Source organism: Jaculus jaculus, chromosome 3 (genome assembly GCF_020740685.1).
Source record: "Jaculus jaculus isolate mJacJac1 chromosome 3, mJacJac1.mat.Y.cur, whole genome shotgun sequence".
Taxonomy (NCBI): Eukaryota; Metazoa; Chordata; class Mammalia; order Rodentia; family Dipodidae; genus Jaculus; species Jaculus jaculus.
This window is the reverse complement of record NC_059104.1, coordinates 133,489,591-133,507,530: the sequence shown is the minus strand read 5'-3', so window position 1 is coordinate 133,507,530 and position 17,940 is coordinate 133,489,591. Positions and strand designations below refer to the sequence as shown.

At 37.5% G+C, this 17,940-nt stretch overlaps 1 protein-coding gene across 9 annotated transcripts in view; it reads left to right on the top strand.

Moving 5' to 3' along the window:
- Tjp1 (tight junction protein 1) overlaps positions 1-17,940 on the top strand; it is a 268,814-nt gene that overhangs the window by 249,007 nt on the left and 1,867 nt on the right. For 2 of the 9 annotated variants that reach the window (XM_045144905.1, XM_045144909.1), the window contains 10 exons: positions 1,027-1,377; positions 1,716-1,955; positions 2,608-3,477; positions 3,620-3,714; positions 5,278-5,505; positions 8,775-8,825; positions 9,900-10,066; positions 12,217-12,694; positions 14,461-14,678; positions 15,882-16,025. In XM_045144905.1, the coding sequence (XP_045000840.1) occupies positions 1,027-1,377; positions 1,716-1,955; positions 2,608-3,477; positions 3,620-3,714; positions 5,278-5,505; positions 8,775-8,825; positions 9,900-10,066; positions 12,217-12,694; positions 14,461-14,678; positions 15,882-16,025 (2,842 nt within the window). The remainder of the gene's footprint in view (positions 1-1,026; positions 1,378-1,715; positions 1,956-2,607; positions 3,478-3,619; positions 3,715-5,277; positions 5,506-8,774; positions 8,826-9,899; positions 10,067-12,216; positions 12,695-14,460; positions 14,679-15,881; positions 16,026-17,940) is intronic. The other 7 variants (XM_045144907.1, XM_045144906.1, XM_045144904.1 and 4 more) reach the window with 7 other exon arrangements.

The following is a 17,940-nucleotide window of genomic DNA, read 5'->3' as shown; positions in this document are numbered from 1 at the left end:
ACTTCGTGAAAAACTATATTCAGGCAGCCTGACTCCCAAAACCATATTCTTGGTACAGAGACCTGCAGAGCTGCATACACAAACCTGATAGTTAACAATAGTGCATCTTCCTGGAGAACCAGTGTTCTATATCTCATTAGTCCATGCTGAAGTGAGCTATTGTGATTTCTACATCCCACATCCTCTGATCCTTCTGTTCTCATTCCTAATAGGGGAACAGTGCTTATTAAGCAAGCTCTTTAGAGATTGATTTGTTCAATCCAGGTGCTAGTTTCAAATGAATGTCCAGTGGCCATGTGGATTGCAACCTCATAGTTATATTTCCCTTATATACTTCTCATTTTCTTTCTGACCCACTCATAATCTGTTAAGCATAGAATATTAGAAACTAACTCAGCTCCTAAGTTCTTACAAAAGAAAAGCATAACATTTCTATTTCCATCCTTTTTCACTTCTGTGAAAGCTAGTGAAGAATTTCTTCTTAATTGAATGGAACAAGCACCACATAAGTGATGATTTTCTGTTGTGTTCATAAAAGCTTTAGGGACCAAATAAAAAAGTGGTTTTCTAAATATACATTTTCTCTCACTCAACTTGACTGTGGGGTTTATTTTTATAGTTATTCATACATGTGCTGTTCTGTCAGTATGTCCTTGTTTGTGTGAACTTGGTTTGGTAGCATTCTCCGTCTTCACCTTGCTTTTGGATGAAAAGCTAGTGAGTAGGTTCATACACGTGTCATGCCAGAGTTCCTTCCTGTTCTCTGTGGCTGGGCCTTGGAGTCCAGTGTGCTCTTGCTGGGCCAGCCAGTATTTTGTTCATCCAATCTCTTCACATCTCAGGGGATGCTATGTGTATCTGCATGTGTGCTTGTTGCAGTCTTCTTGACTTTTCTCTACCAGAAGTTTCAAGAAATAGATATGATTTTATTCACAAAAATTAGCCTTTCAATCTCTCTTATAAAATAAAGGCCATCTCTTAAAGAACTACTGAATAAAATTTTTAATTTACTTTTATTTGACCCAGGCGGATGGTGCTACAAGTGATGACCTTGATTTGCATGATGATCGTCTGTCCTACCTGTCAGCCCCAGGTAGTGAATATTCAATGTATAGCACGGACAGTAGACACACTTCTGACTATGAAGACACAGATACAGAAGGCGGGGCCTACACTGATCAAGAACTAGATGAAACTCTTAATGATGAGGTGGGGACTCCACCGGAGTCTGCCATTACACGGTCCTCTGAGCCTGTAAGAGAGGACTCCTCTGGGATGCATCATGAAAACCAAACATATCCTCCTTACTCACCACAAGCGCAGCCACAACCTATTCATAGAATAGACTCCCCTGGACTTAAGACAGCCTCTCAACAGGTAAGCAGCAAGCATTCAACGTTTTGTAGTTAGAGGTGCATTATTAAATTTGAGAATGGTGATGAGTTAAACAATATACTTTTTCCTTTATCCAGATTACAACTTAATCTTTAATTTTAGATTAAGAGTACCAAGGGCTTAATTCTAAATTTTGTTGGTTTAGCTTACACCATAATATACCGAATTTAAAACAAAATAATAATTTAGTAATGAGGTCATAGTTTAACATTGTTACTCAGCACACTTAAAGTATATGTCTACCAATCACTATAAATTAACGTGGGAAGATAACAGTAAACCAAAACACTATATTTAAAATAATTTTAAAAACTTCACAGAAAGCAGAAGCCTCATCTCCAGTCCTTTTCCATTCGCCTGAAAAAAACCCAGCATCATCAACCTCTGCAGTTAATCTTAATGTAAATTTAACTCATGTCAGACTGGAGGAGCCCACCCCAGCTCCTTCTACCTCTTATTCACCACAAGCTGATTCTTTAAGAATACCAAGTACTGAGGCAGCTCACATTATGCTAAGAGATCAAGAACCATCATTGTCGTCGCATGTAGACCCAACAAAGGTACCTCTGCTGCAGTGCTGCACTCATTTGTTGCTCTTCATCAGCCTAGTACATGATCATTTTTGCTTTGCCCTTTTAAGTTTTTTTTCTTTATTTATTCTTTTCTTTTTTTAACCATGGGCTTATATACCCTAGTGCTTTTAAATCATTACAAATTATTTTAGTTTCATAGTTTGCATGGCTTCTAGTGTAGACTGATTATTTGAGACCAGGACTTTTAATTAAGATCTGTGCTTTAATATTTTTATTACTTTTACTTATGATTTTTACTATCCCCCAGAATTCTTGAAACCTATATAAACCTTTGTATGGTTATGTAAATACTGGTGTTCATAAATTTATAATCGTTATCTTCAATGTCAAAATCAAGTAGAATCAATTGTTCCATGCATTAATTCTCTGATAAATTTCATAATTATCTTTAATAACTCACTTAGTATTTATTTAGTATGTGTCTAAAACATAAAAGCCCCAACCTGCAGTATGAATCTTTTCACTTAAATTAGCTCTCTCCATTAATATTCTCTATCCTGGTAGTAAGGTGTAAAGCATACACTATTTACACATTTGAAATCATAATTTAATCATTGCCTAATAAAATAAACTAGAATTAGAAACAAGCCTGTCTCTTAAGTGTGAATTTTTTATACAGGTATATAGAAAGGACCCATATCCTGAAGAAGTAATGAGACAAAATCATATTTTGAAGCAACCAACCATTGGTCATCCAGTACAGAGGCCAGACAAAGAGCCAAATCTGAACTATGATCCCCAGCTTCCATATGTAGACAAACAAGCCAGCAGAGACCTTGAGCAGCCCACATACAGATATGACACCTCAAGTTATCCAGACCAGTTTTCTCGAAACTATGACCATCGCCTACGGTATGAAGATAGAATTCCTACATATGAAGAACAGTGGTCATATTATGATGACAAACAACCCTACCAGCCTCGGCCTTCTCATGATAATCATCACCCTCGAGAACTTGACTCCAGACAGCACCCTGAGGAGTCTTCAGAACGAGGCTATTTCCCACGTTTTGAAGAGCCAGGCCCTCTGTCATATGATAGTAGATCACGCTATGAACAGCCACCTAGAACCTCAACCCTACGACATGAAGAGCAGCCAACCCCTGGATATGAGGTGCATAACAGATACAGACCAGAAGCACAGCCCTATTCTTCAGCAGGATCTAAGTCATGTGAACCGAAACAGTACTTTGACCAGTACCCACGAAGTTACGAGCAAGTGCCGTCACAAGGATTTACCTCCAAAGCAGGCCCGTATGAGCCTCTCCATGGTGCTGCAGTTCCTCCTCTGATACCCTCCTCTCAACATAAGCCAGAAGTTCTGCCCTCATCTGCCAAACCCCTGCCTCCACCCCCGACTCTAACTGAAGAAGAGGAAGATCCAGCAATGAAACCACAGTCTGTGCTCACCAGAGTTAAAATGTTTGAAAATAAAAGATCTGCATCATTGGAGAACAAGAAAGATACAAATGACAATGCCAGCTTTAAGGTAAATAAATCTTTACTATCTTGAATGCATGCACACAGAAGTGAAGAGCAAATTCACAGTGCTGCTTAGCTCCTTTCTCCCCTTCAATGAAGCCTACTTTGTAATTGTCTGTTCCTTGGGCATCTTTGTCTTGTCTCTGCAGCCTCCAGAAGTAGCTTCTAAACCTCCAGGTGCTTCTGCTACTGGTCCTAAATCTACCCAGAATCAATTTAGTGAACATGACAAAACTCTGTACAGGTGGGTATGATTTGTGGTGTAGAACTGACAAGAATTTGTCTTTTTAGGGAGAAAGCCATCTACTGTGTTAGTAAAGGGAAGGTATGAAAAGGAAGACAGGATCTTATTCTCCAAACAAAACCAACCAACTTTCCTAATTAAAGCACTGAAGGGGGGGCGGCAGTGGATCTTTACTATACTTCCTATAACAAATCCTTATACCATTGGTAAACAAGTCTTATTTTTAATATATATTTTATTTATTTGATAGAGGAAAAGAGGCAGAGGCAGATAAAGAATATGGGCACGCCAGGGCTTCTAGCCATTGCAAACTAAGTCCAGATGCATGTGCCACGTTGTGCATCTGGCTTACTTGGATAACCTAAGGAATCTAACCGAGGTCCTTTGGCTTTGCAGGCAAGCGCCTTAACTGCTAAGCCATCTCTCCAGCCCTAAACAAGTCGTTTGAAAATTTTAAAGCAAGTGATTGGAATAAAAATTTTTAAGCCATATTTTTTCCATTTTAAGTGCTTTCAGATGTGAACTCGCAGACTTATTTTAGTTTAAATCACTCATTTGGTGAGCATGCATAATTTCTCAATTTGTGATAATCATATCATCACAATAAGCTAGCAGTCTATTTTCTGCATTATAAAGAGTGATGCTGAGTCTAAGTAGAGTTAAGTAGCATACAGAATGTGCTAGAGCTCCCAGAGATGTCTAGCCCACTGATCCTCATGCTGTGGACTCATGCTACTAAAAAGTGGTAGGCTGAACTTGAAATATAGCTCTTGTGCCTAACTAATAGTTTTTTTTTTTAATTTTTAAAATATTTTTATTTACTTATTTGAGAGCGACAGAATGGCAGAGAGAGAGAGAGAATGGGTGGTTGCACCTGGGCTTCCAGCCACTGCAAACGAACTCCAGGTGCATGTGCTACCCAGTGCATCTGGCTAAAGTGGGTACTGGGGAATTGAGACTCGAACCAGGGTGTTTAGGCTTCAGCAGCAAGTGCTCAACTGCTAAGCCATCTCTCCAGCCCCCTAGTAGGTTTTATTTATAGGTTTTATTTACTGATTGTTTTCACTTACAATAGGATGAACTATTGACATATTAACTTAGTAACTTACTTTGTTTTCTGTCTGCTTTCTGTGCCCTCTAGAATTCCAGACAAATAGGGCTATTTACTCATTGGAGAACCATTCATTGATCCTGGATTAAAAGTTCTTAAAAATCTCCTTTCTAGTTAAGTCTGTCATTTACTGTTGCTGACATTGATGTTTTAAGCAGTTCTCTACTGCCTTGGTTGGCTTTTCTTTCCTCTTATTGTCTACTTTTTCTCATTTGCTATGAGACCTCTAAACAGTTAATCATCATGCTTTACTAAGTTGTACTAAGGGACTTCCCAGCCAGAAAGAGCCTACCTTTGAGGTGTGTTTGGAGTATCCATTTGGATTGTTTGCTTAGATCCCGAATGATTCCAGCAGTCAGTGAAAAACTTAAGATAAGATTTCTAAATTCCATTTTTTTTTTTTAGAATTCACATCTAAAATGTTGTTTGCTCTGTCATTCCTTATTTGTTAGGGTTCCAGAGCCTCAAAAACCTCAAGTGAAGCCTCCTGAAGATATTGTTCGGTCAAATCATTATGACCCTGAAGAAGACGAAGAATATTACCGAAAACAGCTCTCATACTTTGACAGAAGAAGTTTCGAGAACAAACCTTCTACCCATATGCCTGTCAGCCATCACTCTGAGCCTGCCAAACCAGTTCATTCTCAGAATCAGCCAAATTTTTCTAATTATTCTTCAAAGTAAGTTATTTCACCTAATTTGTCTGACTTCCTAACACTGAGATGAGACCATTTCAGTTGTATGTGGAGTTAACCACATCAATTCAGTTCAGTATATTTTTAATGAAAGTAATCAGATACAATACATGGCTCCATATTATATATACTATTTAGTGGCTGAAGTATATGGTTTTTGTTCTCCCTGATAACACCTATTTAAACTTTTGTATTAGAAAAGATGCTAAAAATCAGAGTTTTGATGGAAAAGAGTAAACTGATGACCTGCAACTAGTGACTCTTTAGAGATCTTGCATGAGGTACACACATTTAATGGTGATTCTTTTTCTTTTCTGTTTTTATTTTCTAAATACAAAATTAGGTATCTGAGGGGGTCACTGAGGAGAAATACCAGAGGTTTGTTTTGGTTTTGTTATTCAAAAACTAAGAAAGAGCTTGTCCCCCCCACTCCCTTGGAGAAACAAATAGAGCTTTGGAAATGTTCAGGGTTTTATGGTCCAGTTAATAGACAAAGAAACCAAGATCAGATGAAGTGAAATAGTTTCTTGGCTCTTAATCCTTTCTTTGTCTGTGCTACTTATTTCTCATAGATTCTGTGTTGGTATATTTCTTATTGTGCCCAGTGAATTGGTGCTTCCCACTGGTAATATACCTGTGTTAGATTTCTGGTTTGGTCCTGATGACAGAGTTTGATCCCAAGAGTTGGATATAATCCAAAACAGCCATCAGTGGGTTCATGTCTCCACAAAGCAGAACCCACAGAAATAAAAAACATGATTTGTCACAGGAGTTTGTTACTATAATGATGGGGGCTGCCTAAGCATGCTGTAGGTCAGAAGGCAGGTAGGTGATATAGAACAGAAGACCTAAAAGGAGTTGGTGAGTCTCTAAACTCAGAGAATGACTACATTCTTAACCTGATTAGGTCTGGTCTGACCACATCATCAGCAGATGAGAGATTACATTGTAGTACACCTAGATTAGTGTTTGTTGGAGTAACTAGGATTATACCTCAGCCTACCAACTTTGACATACCAGAAGTCATCACATACCAGTTTTGAGCCTAAGATTAAATATACCTAGATTTTTTTGCTTAATTAGATGCATAGGATTTTATAGAACTTGTCATTTGTAATTTACTCTTGATTAAAAATTCTTTTAGAGGGCTGGAGAGATGGCTTAGTGATTACGGTGCATGCCTGTGAAGGCTAAGGACCCTAGTTCGATTCTCTAGGTCCCACATAAGCCAGATACACATGATGGAGCATGCGTCTGGAGTTTGTTTGCAGTGGCTAGAGGCCTTGATGCACCCATCTCTCTCTCTCACTCGCTCGCTCGCTTACTCTCTCACTTTCTTTCTGTCTCTAATAAATAAATTAAAATAAAATCTTTAAAAAAATTATTTTAGAGATCCCAATACTCGGGGGCAGAGGTAAGAGGATCACCATGATTTGAGGCCACTCTGAGATTACATAGTGAATCCCAGATCAGCCTAGACTAGAATGAAAACCTACTTCAAAAAAACTTGAAAAAAAATTCTTTTAGAGTTCATTTAAAACTTGTTCAATTGAAAACCTGATTTACCTGTACATCCCCCCCCCCAGACATTATTATTTACTTATTTGAGAGAAAAAGAGCAAGAAACAGATAAGAGAATGGGTGTGCCAGGGCCTCTAGCCATTGCAAATGCAAAGTGAGACAGATGCATATCTCACTTAATGCATCTGGCTTATGTGAGTGCTGGGGAACTAAAAGTGGGTCCTTAGGCTTTGCAGACAAGTGCCTTAACTGTTAAGCCATCTCTTCAGCCTCCCCCCCCCACCATCATTTTAAATAGTCTTAAGTTTAAATCTCTGTTTCTACTAAAGAAAACAGTTAATACACATACAAATGCAGACTAAACACTGCAGTGTGTATTACTTTAAATGATGTCTTAATATTCCCTCTAACATGACACTAGACAGGTGCCCACTGTCACCTAAGAAGAGTATCAAGGCAGGTGAGCTCACTTGTAGTAAGGTAAAAGGAAGTATTCTGTAGCAGTCATTCAGAATTCCTCCATTAAATTCATGAATTCTTTTAGAAGAGGGCCCAGGGATGTAAAGAGTTAATTTATGCTTATACATACTTGTGAAACAGGATACAGTGCTAAAAGAACACATTTGGTTCTATAAAGTAAGTTAAAAGATATGCCAGGGAATCAGATGAAAGGCATTTCTTACTTCATGTTAATTTGATTTTCTCAGATGAAAGCTTAATAGCTTATTTATGATATATAATGTTTAGACAAGGACTAGAATATGTTGAGGTACAGTATTTGATGAGTTATTGAAACTCACTGCAGAGCACAGTGTGATAGGTAGGGTACATCAGACACTCTCTTTTTAATTAATACAGCTAGCTCTGGGAAGAGAAACCAGTGTAGCTGGTAATAGTTTTCATATATTAGAATGAAATATATACCATCCACTTGGCTTTTAAGAACTACATAAGATTGATGGCAGATACTTCCTGTGTTTATGTGACACTATTAGATGAGAAAAAGCTATGATAGTCAAGCTTGCCAGCTTTGCAAATAAGGTCCACCCACCACAAGCTGAGCTTACTGTTGGAGGTGGGTGAGGTCTTGCTAGAAAGGAATATAGTTAATCCAAAGCCATGTTTCAAAGGTATATCTGTTTGTATTTGCCAGTTCATGTTATATCACTTCTTCTATGCCCTTACTTTCAGAATTTTTTTTGCCCTTTCTTTTATCAAGATTCATTTATTAAGAACTTTCTGAGTATACCTAGTTAATGTTCTGACATGGTTCGTTATTCTGTGTGTGTGTGTGTGTGTGTGTGTGTGTGTGTGTGTGTGTGTGTGTATTTGTCTGTCTGTCTGTCTTGTCTGTCTGTCTCACTATCACTCTCACTCTCGTGATGCTGAGGTCTGAACCCAGGGCGTGGCATGTGACTGACTAGTACTCTACCACTGAACTACACCCTCAGCCTGGCTCGTTTGCTTACTAACCATTAGCAACTGTAGTAGAAGTGAGTGGCACTGGATACAATCTCTGGAGTGGGCAGGCAGAGTATAACTAATAAGTTACATGTGTTTAACCTATTAGTTATTTCTTTGGTAAAGTGAGAGTTATGAAGCAAATTGTATGAACATTATGGATGCTGCTTAATATTTTGAAATGATTTTTGAGTTCCACTTGATGCAAATGTACTTAGTTAGATTGACTATTTTCTTTCATTTTTCTATTGCGCTTGCTTTGCCATCACTAGATTTCTTGGCTCTTACACTAGCTATGACTACTTGAAAAGGAACATCAAGTGGTAAGACTGGCATTAATGTGAGGATGTTACATGACATGTCCCTCACTGTTTCATTGGCATTATGTGCACATTCAGATACTATTGCCATCTTTAAATACTTAGATTCAGTGCATGCAAGCACTATACCAGTGTAATTTTAAAACTAAGTCATAAAACTAGACTTCCTTCAGCAAAAGTCTTATATGAAAACAAATATGTGTTTCAAATGTATTATTGTTTGTGCACATAAACCCAGTGTAGCTTTGGCACCCTGCAGTAAGGTTTAGATGGCAGTGTTGCAATTATGGGTCTATTTAGATCTCCTTTGTTTGAATTTTACATGTTACATAAACAATTGGCAATCTACCTTAAATGAGCCTTGTAAAGTAAAGCAATACTTGCTATTCTACAGCCATCAAAGAAAGCAAAACAAGAGTGGTACATCAGGGGCATATTTTAAATGCCTTTTAAAAGATGTTCTCTTTTTCCAGTGTTACTGGAATATAAGTCTGCTCATTCATTGACTTACTATGTCTAATTTTAGTCTGTAACAGCAAAGTTGAATAGCTTTGACAGAGTTTTATGTGGCTTAAAAAGCCCAAAATATTTACCTGGCTCTTCATTGAAAAGTTTGCCAACCTCTGATCTATGGCATCATGTTTTATGGTGCTTTTTAAGCATGCCAGATGCCAAGACCTGAGATTTAAAAAAAATTAGAAGTGGGTTTAAGGAAGGTATTTGCCAAGATTCATTTCTCAAGATACTTGCAAGACTTCCTTAAACTTATCATACCTGTTTTTCATAGCTATCACAAGTATTAAAAAGCATACCCAAAATTTCATCCGCCTTTTTGGTTGATATCTTCTGGATGTTTTACTAATACTCTTAAAGTATCTGTGCTGTCTTGACATTTTTTTGTGCCAGTGAATGGTTGGATTTGTTTGTATATTTTGGTAGAGTAGCATCCCATTCTCATAGAATAAATTGTGACATTACTAAATTATTAAAACTTAAAAGTAGTTGGAGGAATGAGAGCTTGTTGAGTGATGAGTTTGTTTTCAGATATTGGGCATTTTCTTCCTTTTTTTTTTACAGGGGAAAACCTGAAACTGATACTGTGGATAGATCTTTTGGAGAGAAACGCTATGACCCAATCCAGGCTACGCCTCCTCCTCCTCCATTGCCCTCACAGTACACTCAGTCAGCTCCACCTATCACCAGCTCTTCTCTCCACATACATTCTAGGGCCATACAAGGTGAAGGTAAGAAATTTAGAAATCTATACTATTACTATAACATACTTAGGAAATTACTCTTCTATAGTTCTGAAGCTATATGATTGTAAAGTAAAAAAAAAATACTAAGAACATTTGGACTAGTGACAGTATAAAGTAAGAATTTTGTTGAAAATATGTTTCTTGTGTTTATAACTGACCATTATATTGAACAGTCTTTTTTATAAGACTTTAAAATCTTTTTTTAATCATAATTTTATGCTAATCTCCAAATCTTTTCAAAAGTAGCATTTGTTTACCAGGATGTCTAAATACTTGAATAGTTCTTTATAAATATTGTCCTTCCACATCTTAAAATACGGACATAAGAAAGCCAGTTTTACATAAAAAGTATCCCATTCTACCTTGCCTCTTTGCATTTATATTTGGTAAAATATTAACAGGGTAGATAACATAGATCCAGCCTATTCATGTGAGTAGTGTAATATTTTGCCCTGAGAATATAGCACACTTTATTCATTCTCCTGTTTATGTTTTGTTAGTACAGATAGTACTTCTCTTTTATTTCCATAGGAGTGAAATTCCAGGATATGTAAGTCTTCCAGCCAGACAAGTTGTTGTACACACTGATGATACAAAGACGTGATGGTGCATGCCTGTAGTTCTGGCACTTGGGAGGCAAAGGCAGGAAGGAGACTATTGAGTTCAAGATCAGCCTGGATGTTACATAGCAAGTTACATTACTCATCTCATGGGAATAGAATCTAATGTTTCACCCTTACGTTAGCTGTAGGGTTTTGTTGTTATAAGTTGTCTGTAGTCCTAGTTTATTGAAAGCATTTTGTCAAATGTTTTCTCTCATATTAACATGATTTTATCATTTTACCCTTTATTTTCTTTTTTAAGGTTTTGTTTTTTAAAAAATATTTATTTATTTATTTATTTGAGGTCGGGGGCAGACAGAGAGAGAGGGAATGGGCACACCAAGGCCTGTAGCCACTGGAAATGAACTCCAGACACATGTGCCACCTTAGGCATCTGGCTTACATGAGTCCTGGGGAATTGAACAAAGGTCCTTTGGCTTTGCAGGCAAACACCTTAACCACTAAGGCATCTCTCCAGCCCCCCTTTGTTTTCTTTTTTTAATATTTTATTTATTTATTTGACAGAGAGAGAGAGAATGGGCATGCCAGGGTTCTAGCCACTGCAAATGAACTCCAGACATTTGTATCCCTTTGTGCATCTGGCTAACGTTGGGTCCTGAGGAATCGAACCTGGGTCCTTTGGCTTTGCAGACAAATGCCTTAACTGCTAAGCCACCCCTCCAACCCTACCCCACCTCTTAATTTTTTTAATGTGCTAAGTTCTGGTAGTAGATTCGTGAGGAATTTTGATTAATAAGTTGTTGCTTTTTTTTTTTTTAATGGGCTTGTCTGGTTTTGGTGTTAAGCTTGTACTAATTTCATAAAAGATAGCTTAAGACATGTTCTCAGTTTCTCTTGTTTTCTCAGAGAGTTTCTAAAACATTGGTGGTGTTTTCTTTAATTTCATAGAATTCAGCTGGTACTGTTCTACACTGCCTAGAGCATGTCTGGTCTACATTTTCACCAACCTGAACTTCTAGGTTTTGTCATTTATATGGTTGTGATACAGTATTTTAATGTTTTGTGTTTATTTTTGTTTGCGTTTTACATTTTCATGATAGGGAGATGAGTTAATGGGGCATTCTAGTTTTCACTTCTGTCTGCCAACTGAATTTTTCTCACATATATAGAGGGCTTCCATGTAGGTATTTTATGCTAATTATCAGGTATACATTTTATACATACCTTCTCAGTATGTGCCCTTCTCTTGGTTTTGATTGTGTTTGAGTCTTTTAATACTGACTTGTTCAATCAATATGCCATTCTGTTTGATGAATATTGGAGAGGGATTGCTCAGACACCAATTTTTGGAGGTCAGAGCCCTTGTAGCCTGACCCCGAATCCAAAGCAACAGAATACACAGCAGCACTGTATGTGTCCCTCAGCATCATAGGTAGTCCCCAAGGCTTAAGAACTACCCTGTGACTGTGTCACTAAGATCTAGGCCTTAACTCCAGTGGCAGAAGAGACATAAAAAGGATTATTAAAGCTTTTTTCAGGAAGTTTAAAAATGCATATATGCTTGTTTTTCAGGTAACTCAGTGTCTTTGGATTTTCAGAATTCTTTTGTGTCCAAGCCAGAGCCACCTCCACCTCAGAGTAAGCCAGCCACTTTTAGACCACCAAACCGAGAAGATGCTTCTCAGACTGCTTTCTATCCTCAGAAAACTTTCCCAGAGAAAGCTCCAGTTAATGGGGCCGAACAGACTCAGAAAACAGTCACTCCAGCATACAACCGATTTACACCAAAACCATATACAAGTTCTGCCCGACCATTTGAACGCAAGTTTGAAAGTCCAAAATTCAATCACAATCTTCTGCCCAGTGAAGCTGTACATAAACCTGATGTGTCTTCAAAAACTCCCACTTCTCCAAAGCCTCTTATGAAAGTGCATAGTTCAGCCCAGCCTCCTGAGTTTGACAGTGGAGTTGAAACATTCTCCATCCATACAGATAAGCCTAAGTATCAAGTAAATAATATCAGCACAGTACCTAAAGCTATTCCTGTGAGGTAAGATACTTACTTGCCTTTGTTTAAAGAGTTGGCCCTGTGATTGTCTTACGTGTTTTCTGGGGACAGGGGGACTGGTTATAGATGGGGGCCTTGCTATGTAGCTGAGGCTAGGCTTGAACACATAGAAATCCTTCTGCCTCAGCCTCTTGAGATTAAAATTTTTTATAAGTGTGCTCCTGTAGTTTGATGTGATGTATGTGATTTTTGACTCGATAATTTGAACTCTACCTATAAATTGAAGAGTTTTATTGCAATGAATGCTATTATGTAGAAAGTCCTCCAGGAGGTACAACATGTGAAGTAATAAAGCAAATGTTCATATATAGTCAGTAAGGATCGTCATTATCCTATGTTACCAATAACAGAGATTAACTGGCAGAAGGCAGTGTGTCCAATGCTACACAGTTAGCCAGAAATGAGCCTGATTGAGCCTCTGGTCATCTGACCTCAGAACCTGTACCCTTGGCTAACTATGGCTTCCTGTAAACTATTTCCATCTACTATAACTATCTACTGGTGGGGTACATTTGAATAATATTATGGAAATACGGATATCTAGAGTCCTTACCTATTATTATTCATTAAAGACACTGCAAAAAAGAAATGTAATGATCTCAGAATGTTTACCTAAAACATAGTAAGGTGGTTGAGCAAATGAGACAAAGCCTACCTAGAGTCCTCACTAAGGTACTCTTTTTTGTCTTCTCATTACATAGTGTGGGCCAGGCCCATCTGGCCACATAACAGCTCAGCCCAGCCTTCTAAATCTACTTATACTTCGAGCTCATGAGAGAAGCACTCATGGGCAGAACCAAGGACCGGGAAGGCCATCTGCAGTCTACTTCTCTAGAGAAAAGCTGATTATGTCATTCTGCCTTCCTGACTCTGTGCATGTCACTAGTAGTCAGGAGTGGGCTCAGGGGCCTCTTTCTGTTGATGGTCTATAGGCCATGGACTGTATTACAGTCCATGCTGGAGTGAAGTTGCAGTTACCCTTCATGCACATGTACATTGTTGGTCCACCTTTCTTACTACCCTTAAGTCCTGGCTCAGAACTTTACTTCACATAGTCTTGATAGGCTGTCTCCATTTTTGAAACAGTTGCTGATACCACATCCTTTTTACCCTTGATAGTCTCTTGTAATAGGTTAGTTTACTTCCTCTTTATGGATACTTGACTTGTACTAGAGTATGTGGAAATACTGCATATTTGAAGCTTGGGAATCCTGCTTTTGACACTGAGCATTTTGTACTCAGGGAGTGCTTAGGAAGGTCATTATGTGTACACACTGAAAATTCTAGGTAAATTTTATTAAGTCTTAACATGATCTCCACTGTAAAATGCACTCGTGTTTTGGACAGTACCTGACAAATGCTGTATCACTCACTTGGAATATCTTCCAAACCTTCATGAATTATGTATTTATGTATTACTAAGAAGGAAAACAAAAGTCTGACAATTAAACTGTGCCTAACCATGATTTCAAGCAACTGTTTCACAGATGTTAAAATGTGCTGATTAAGACCAATGAGGTTTTGTATAATCAAATTAAAAACCATTAATGGTACTTGACTAGTTATTTTCAGAAATGCAATTGATTTTTCTAATTGAGATAAGCCCTGAACTATCCCTCTGAGTAAGACCTTTTTACTAAAACTTACCATGTGTAAGGTATTATTAAACTGTTTGGAGAAATAAAATTTAAGCAAACCACTCATACATTATTAGGAATTTTAATCATTAGTTATTTCTGAACCCTCAGTCCTTCAGCTGTAGAAGAAGATGAAGATGAGGACGGCCATACTGTTGTGGCCACAGCCCGAGGCATATTCAATAGCAATGGTGGTGTATTGAGTTCTATAGAAACTGGTGTTAGTATAATTATCCCACAAGGAGCCATTCCTGAAGGAATTGAGCAAGAAATCTATTTCAAGGTCTGCCGAGACAACAGCATCCTCCCGCCTTTAGATAAAGAAAAAGGTAAATGTATTTGTTTTTCTGCTTGGCTATACTAATTCAGGACTTTCCCCAAGTACACTTTATAGTTTATAGTGTACAGCCAGGGTTATAAGCTGGTAGTTTCTCTTCTGCATGTTCTAGGCCAACCACAACATAATCTTTCTATAATGAGGGAGTCTCTCCAACGAGCTATCTACAGTGGAGTGCTGTTAAAAGCATGTGGTAGGTGGGACACAGGGTAGCCTCAATGTCCTTTCACATAGCATACTTTACTTTCAGTGTAAAATAAAAAGTGATGTTACATGATGAGCCATTGGGCAATCCTTACATATGAATGTCAGCCTGTCTTGCCTAATTTAATGGAATTTGTTAGCCTTTCCATCTTGAGACAGGTTAGGTAGCATTCAAATAGAGAGGCTTTTCCTTGCCTACCAATGGATTGAAGATATGGTAGGCCTTTTGGAGCACTGATGTATAACTTGTACTCCGAAAGCTAGCTCTAGTAAGTACTCAGACAAATAAATGAAATATCCTAGAGGGAAGTACAGTATGTTTCTGAATGTCCCAGAGGACTAGGAATACTGTTATCTTCATCATTTTTCTAGATCAACCAGGATCTTATGAACTGTTAGGATTTCTTTCAGTGTCTTTTAGCAGTTATTTCCCTGAATACATTATTTTAGCCTAATTTCTTAATGTTTTGGTAGAATACTGACATTTTATTATAACTTGTAATATTCTGTCTTTAAAAACAGTGGTACTAACTATGTTGGCCATATATGAATGCTTAAAGCATCTGTAGCAAACATTTAAGATGAGACAAATATCCTTGTACATAGTACCATTTATGAATGTGTTTTGTACTGTAGCCCCATATAATCAAGAGCATTAATCCTTAGCTGCATGTTGCTACTTAGCACTTGAAATTTGGCTCAGATACTGACTTTAAAGATTTACTATATTAGTTATGTGTTGCAATTGTGTTTTGGCTATATTGGGTTAGGTAGATATTAAAATGTCACTTTATTCTTTTTACTTCCTAATGTGGCAGCTGAAGAGTTTTAAATTATATTGATGACTTCCATTGTGTTTTTCTTGATAAGTACTGCTGTAGAGACCTAACCTTACTTGGCTTTAAACTTCAAGTATATAATTAGAAGTGTGAAGAGAACTGTGTCTAAAAGGAAGACCTCACTTCTCACATCTCCCCTTCCTTGGCTCTAGGTGAAACTTTGCTGAGCCCCTTAGTGATGTGTGGGCCCCATGGCCTCAAATTCCTGAAGCCTGTGGAGCTACGCTTACCACACTGTGCGTCTATGACTCCTGACGGTTGGTCTTTTGCTCTAAAATCATCCGACTCCTCGTCGGGTATGCTGTCTTCCCTCTGTCCTCTGGGGGCTTTGGGTACTGTCATTGATTGATGCTTCCTGAGCTGTGGGTTTAAAAGTCTTTGCTCTGTTTCTGTGGCCTCATAGGCATCACTCGTATTTTTCAAATTTGTTTGTGGTGCATGCGTTATAAACGCATGTGGAAAGGTAGAGAAGTTTCTTTAAAAACTGATTTGGCCTAAGTTTGATAGTTTGTGATGTTCAAAAAAATTGAATATGATCTATTAAAATTTTCAGGGTACAATGGGAGAATTTTTATTTTCCAGCATATAAATTTTAACATAATAAAATAACCCCATCTGCCAGGCATGCTGGCACGCACCTTTAATCCTAGCACTTGGGAGGCAGAGGTAGGAGGAATGCCGTGAGTTTAAGGCCACCCTGAGACTATGTAGTTAATTCCAACTCAGCCTGGGCCAGAGTGAGACCCTACCTCAGGGAAAAAAAAAAAAAAAAGAAGATTCAATCTCTTTAGGAAATTAATTTTGGTTACTATTTTTTAATTTATCTACACAGAATTTATAGTAGAGAAACTTGAAACTTGAAGGACAAAAGATCTTTTATTGTGATCTTATGTGGCCATGTTTTTTTTCTCCCTCCAGTATAAACTTTTCAATAAATTCTATTATTCACTATTTTAAGTGATTTTTTAAACTCTTCTAATCATAATGTCAAGGCTTCCAATCTCACATTTCCCACTTCCTTGAGTCAGAACTGTCTTATCACTGATATAGTTCACATTAAGAGGATTTGGTGTAGAACACAATAAAAATTTAAAGTTTTACTTGTAAGTTTTTTTTGTTTTTGTTGTTGTTGTTGTTGTTTTTTTAGGTAGGATTTCTTTCTATCTCAGGCTGACCTGGAACTTACTCTGTAGTCCCAGCCTTGAATTCACAGTCTATCTTCTTACCTCTCCACCTCTCTGGTGCTGATATTAAAGGAGTATAAACTACTACATGTGGCTTAATCTTAAATTTTTATAAATCAGATGAGAATTGCTGTTGCAACTTGAAACAGTATTAAATAAAGGGTTATGATACCCTGATTATTGTAGAAGCAAATTTTACTAATACCAGGAGAAAAACATACATAAATATGTATTTCTAGAAAAAAACCCAAACACCTCATTTTAACACAATTTCTTTAGCTACTCCATTTGGGAAACCTTTTAGTAGCCTAATTTGAGTCAGTGAACTAAGAGTCAAACAGCATTTAAGATATGCATTCTGAGGCAGAAAGATTGCGTCACAGAGTTTAGGCCAGTGTTATCTACTATGCAAGATCCAGACTGGGCCAGGAAACATGTCTGGGAAAAACTGTGTTCCATATTAACAGACTGCATTTAAAATAAATATTTTTAATTTTTAAATTTATCTGAAACCAGAAAGAGAATGGGTACTCTAGGGCCTCTTGGCACTGCCAACGAACTCCAGATGCATGTGCTACTTTGTGCATCTGGCTTTTTGTGGGTAATAGGGAATTAAACCTAGGTCGACAAACTTTGTAAGCAAGCACTTGACCACAGAGCCATCTCTCCACCCTAAAATATGTTAATTTTAAAGCTGATTTGGATAGGATCCTTTAACTGTTTACTGCAGTTAACTTGCTTTATACATGATTCTTTCTTGACTGCTAAATGCAGTTGACTTGATTTCCAGCTGTTATTTCCAGTATGTGATAAAAGATAGAACTTTTTCTATGTTACATTGAAGTAAGTTTACCCAGAAAATAGATGTACCTTTACGTAATTTGATATGGTCTAAGAATACTTTGGCTACTACAAAATTTTGGTCAAGTCAGTGTAGAGTAGGTAAGTACTGACTTAATTCTAGCAGAAACTGTTATGGTGTAAAGAAATTTACATCAAAGAGAAGAGTTTTGCTGTTTTTCTAGGT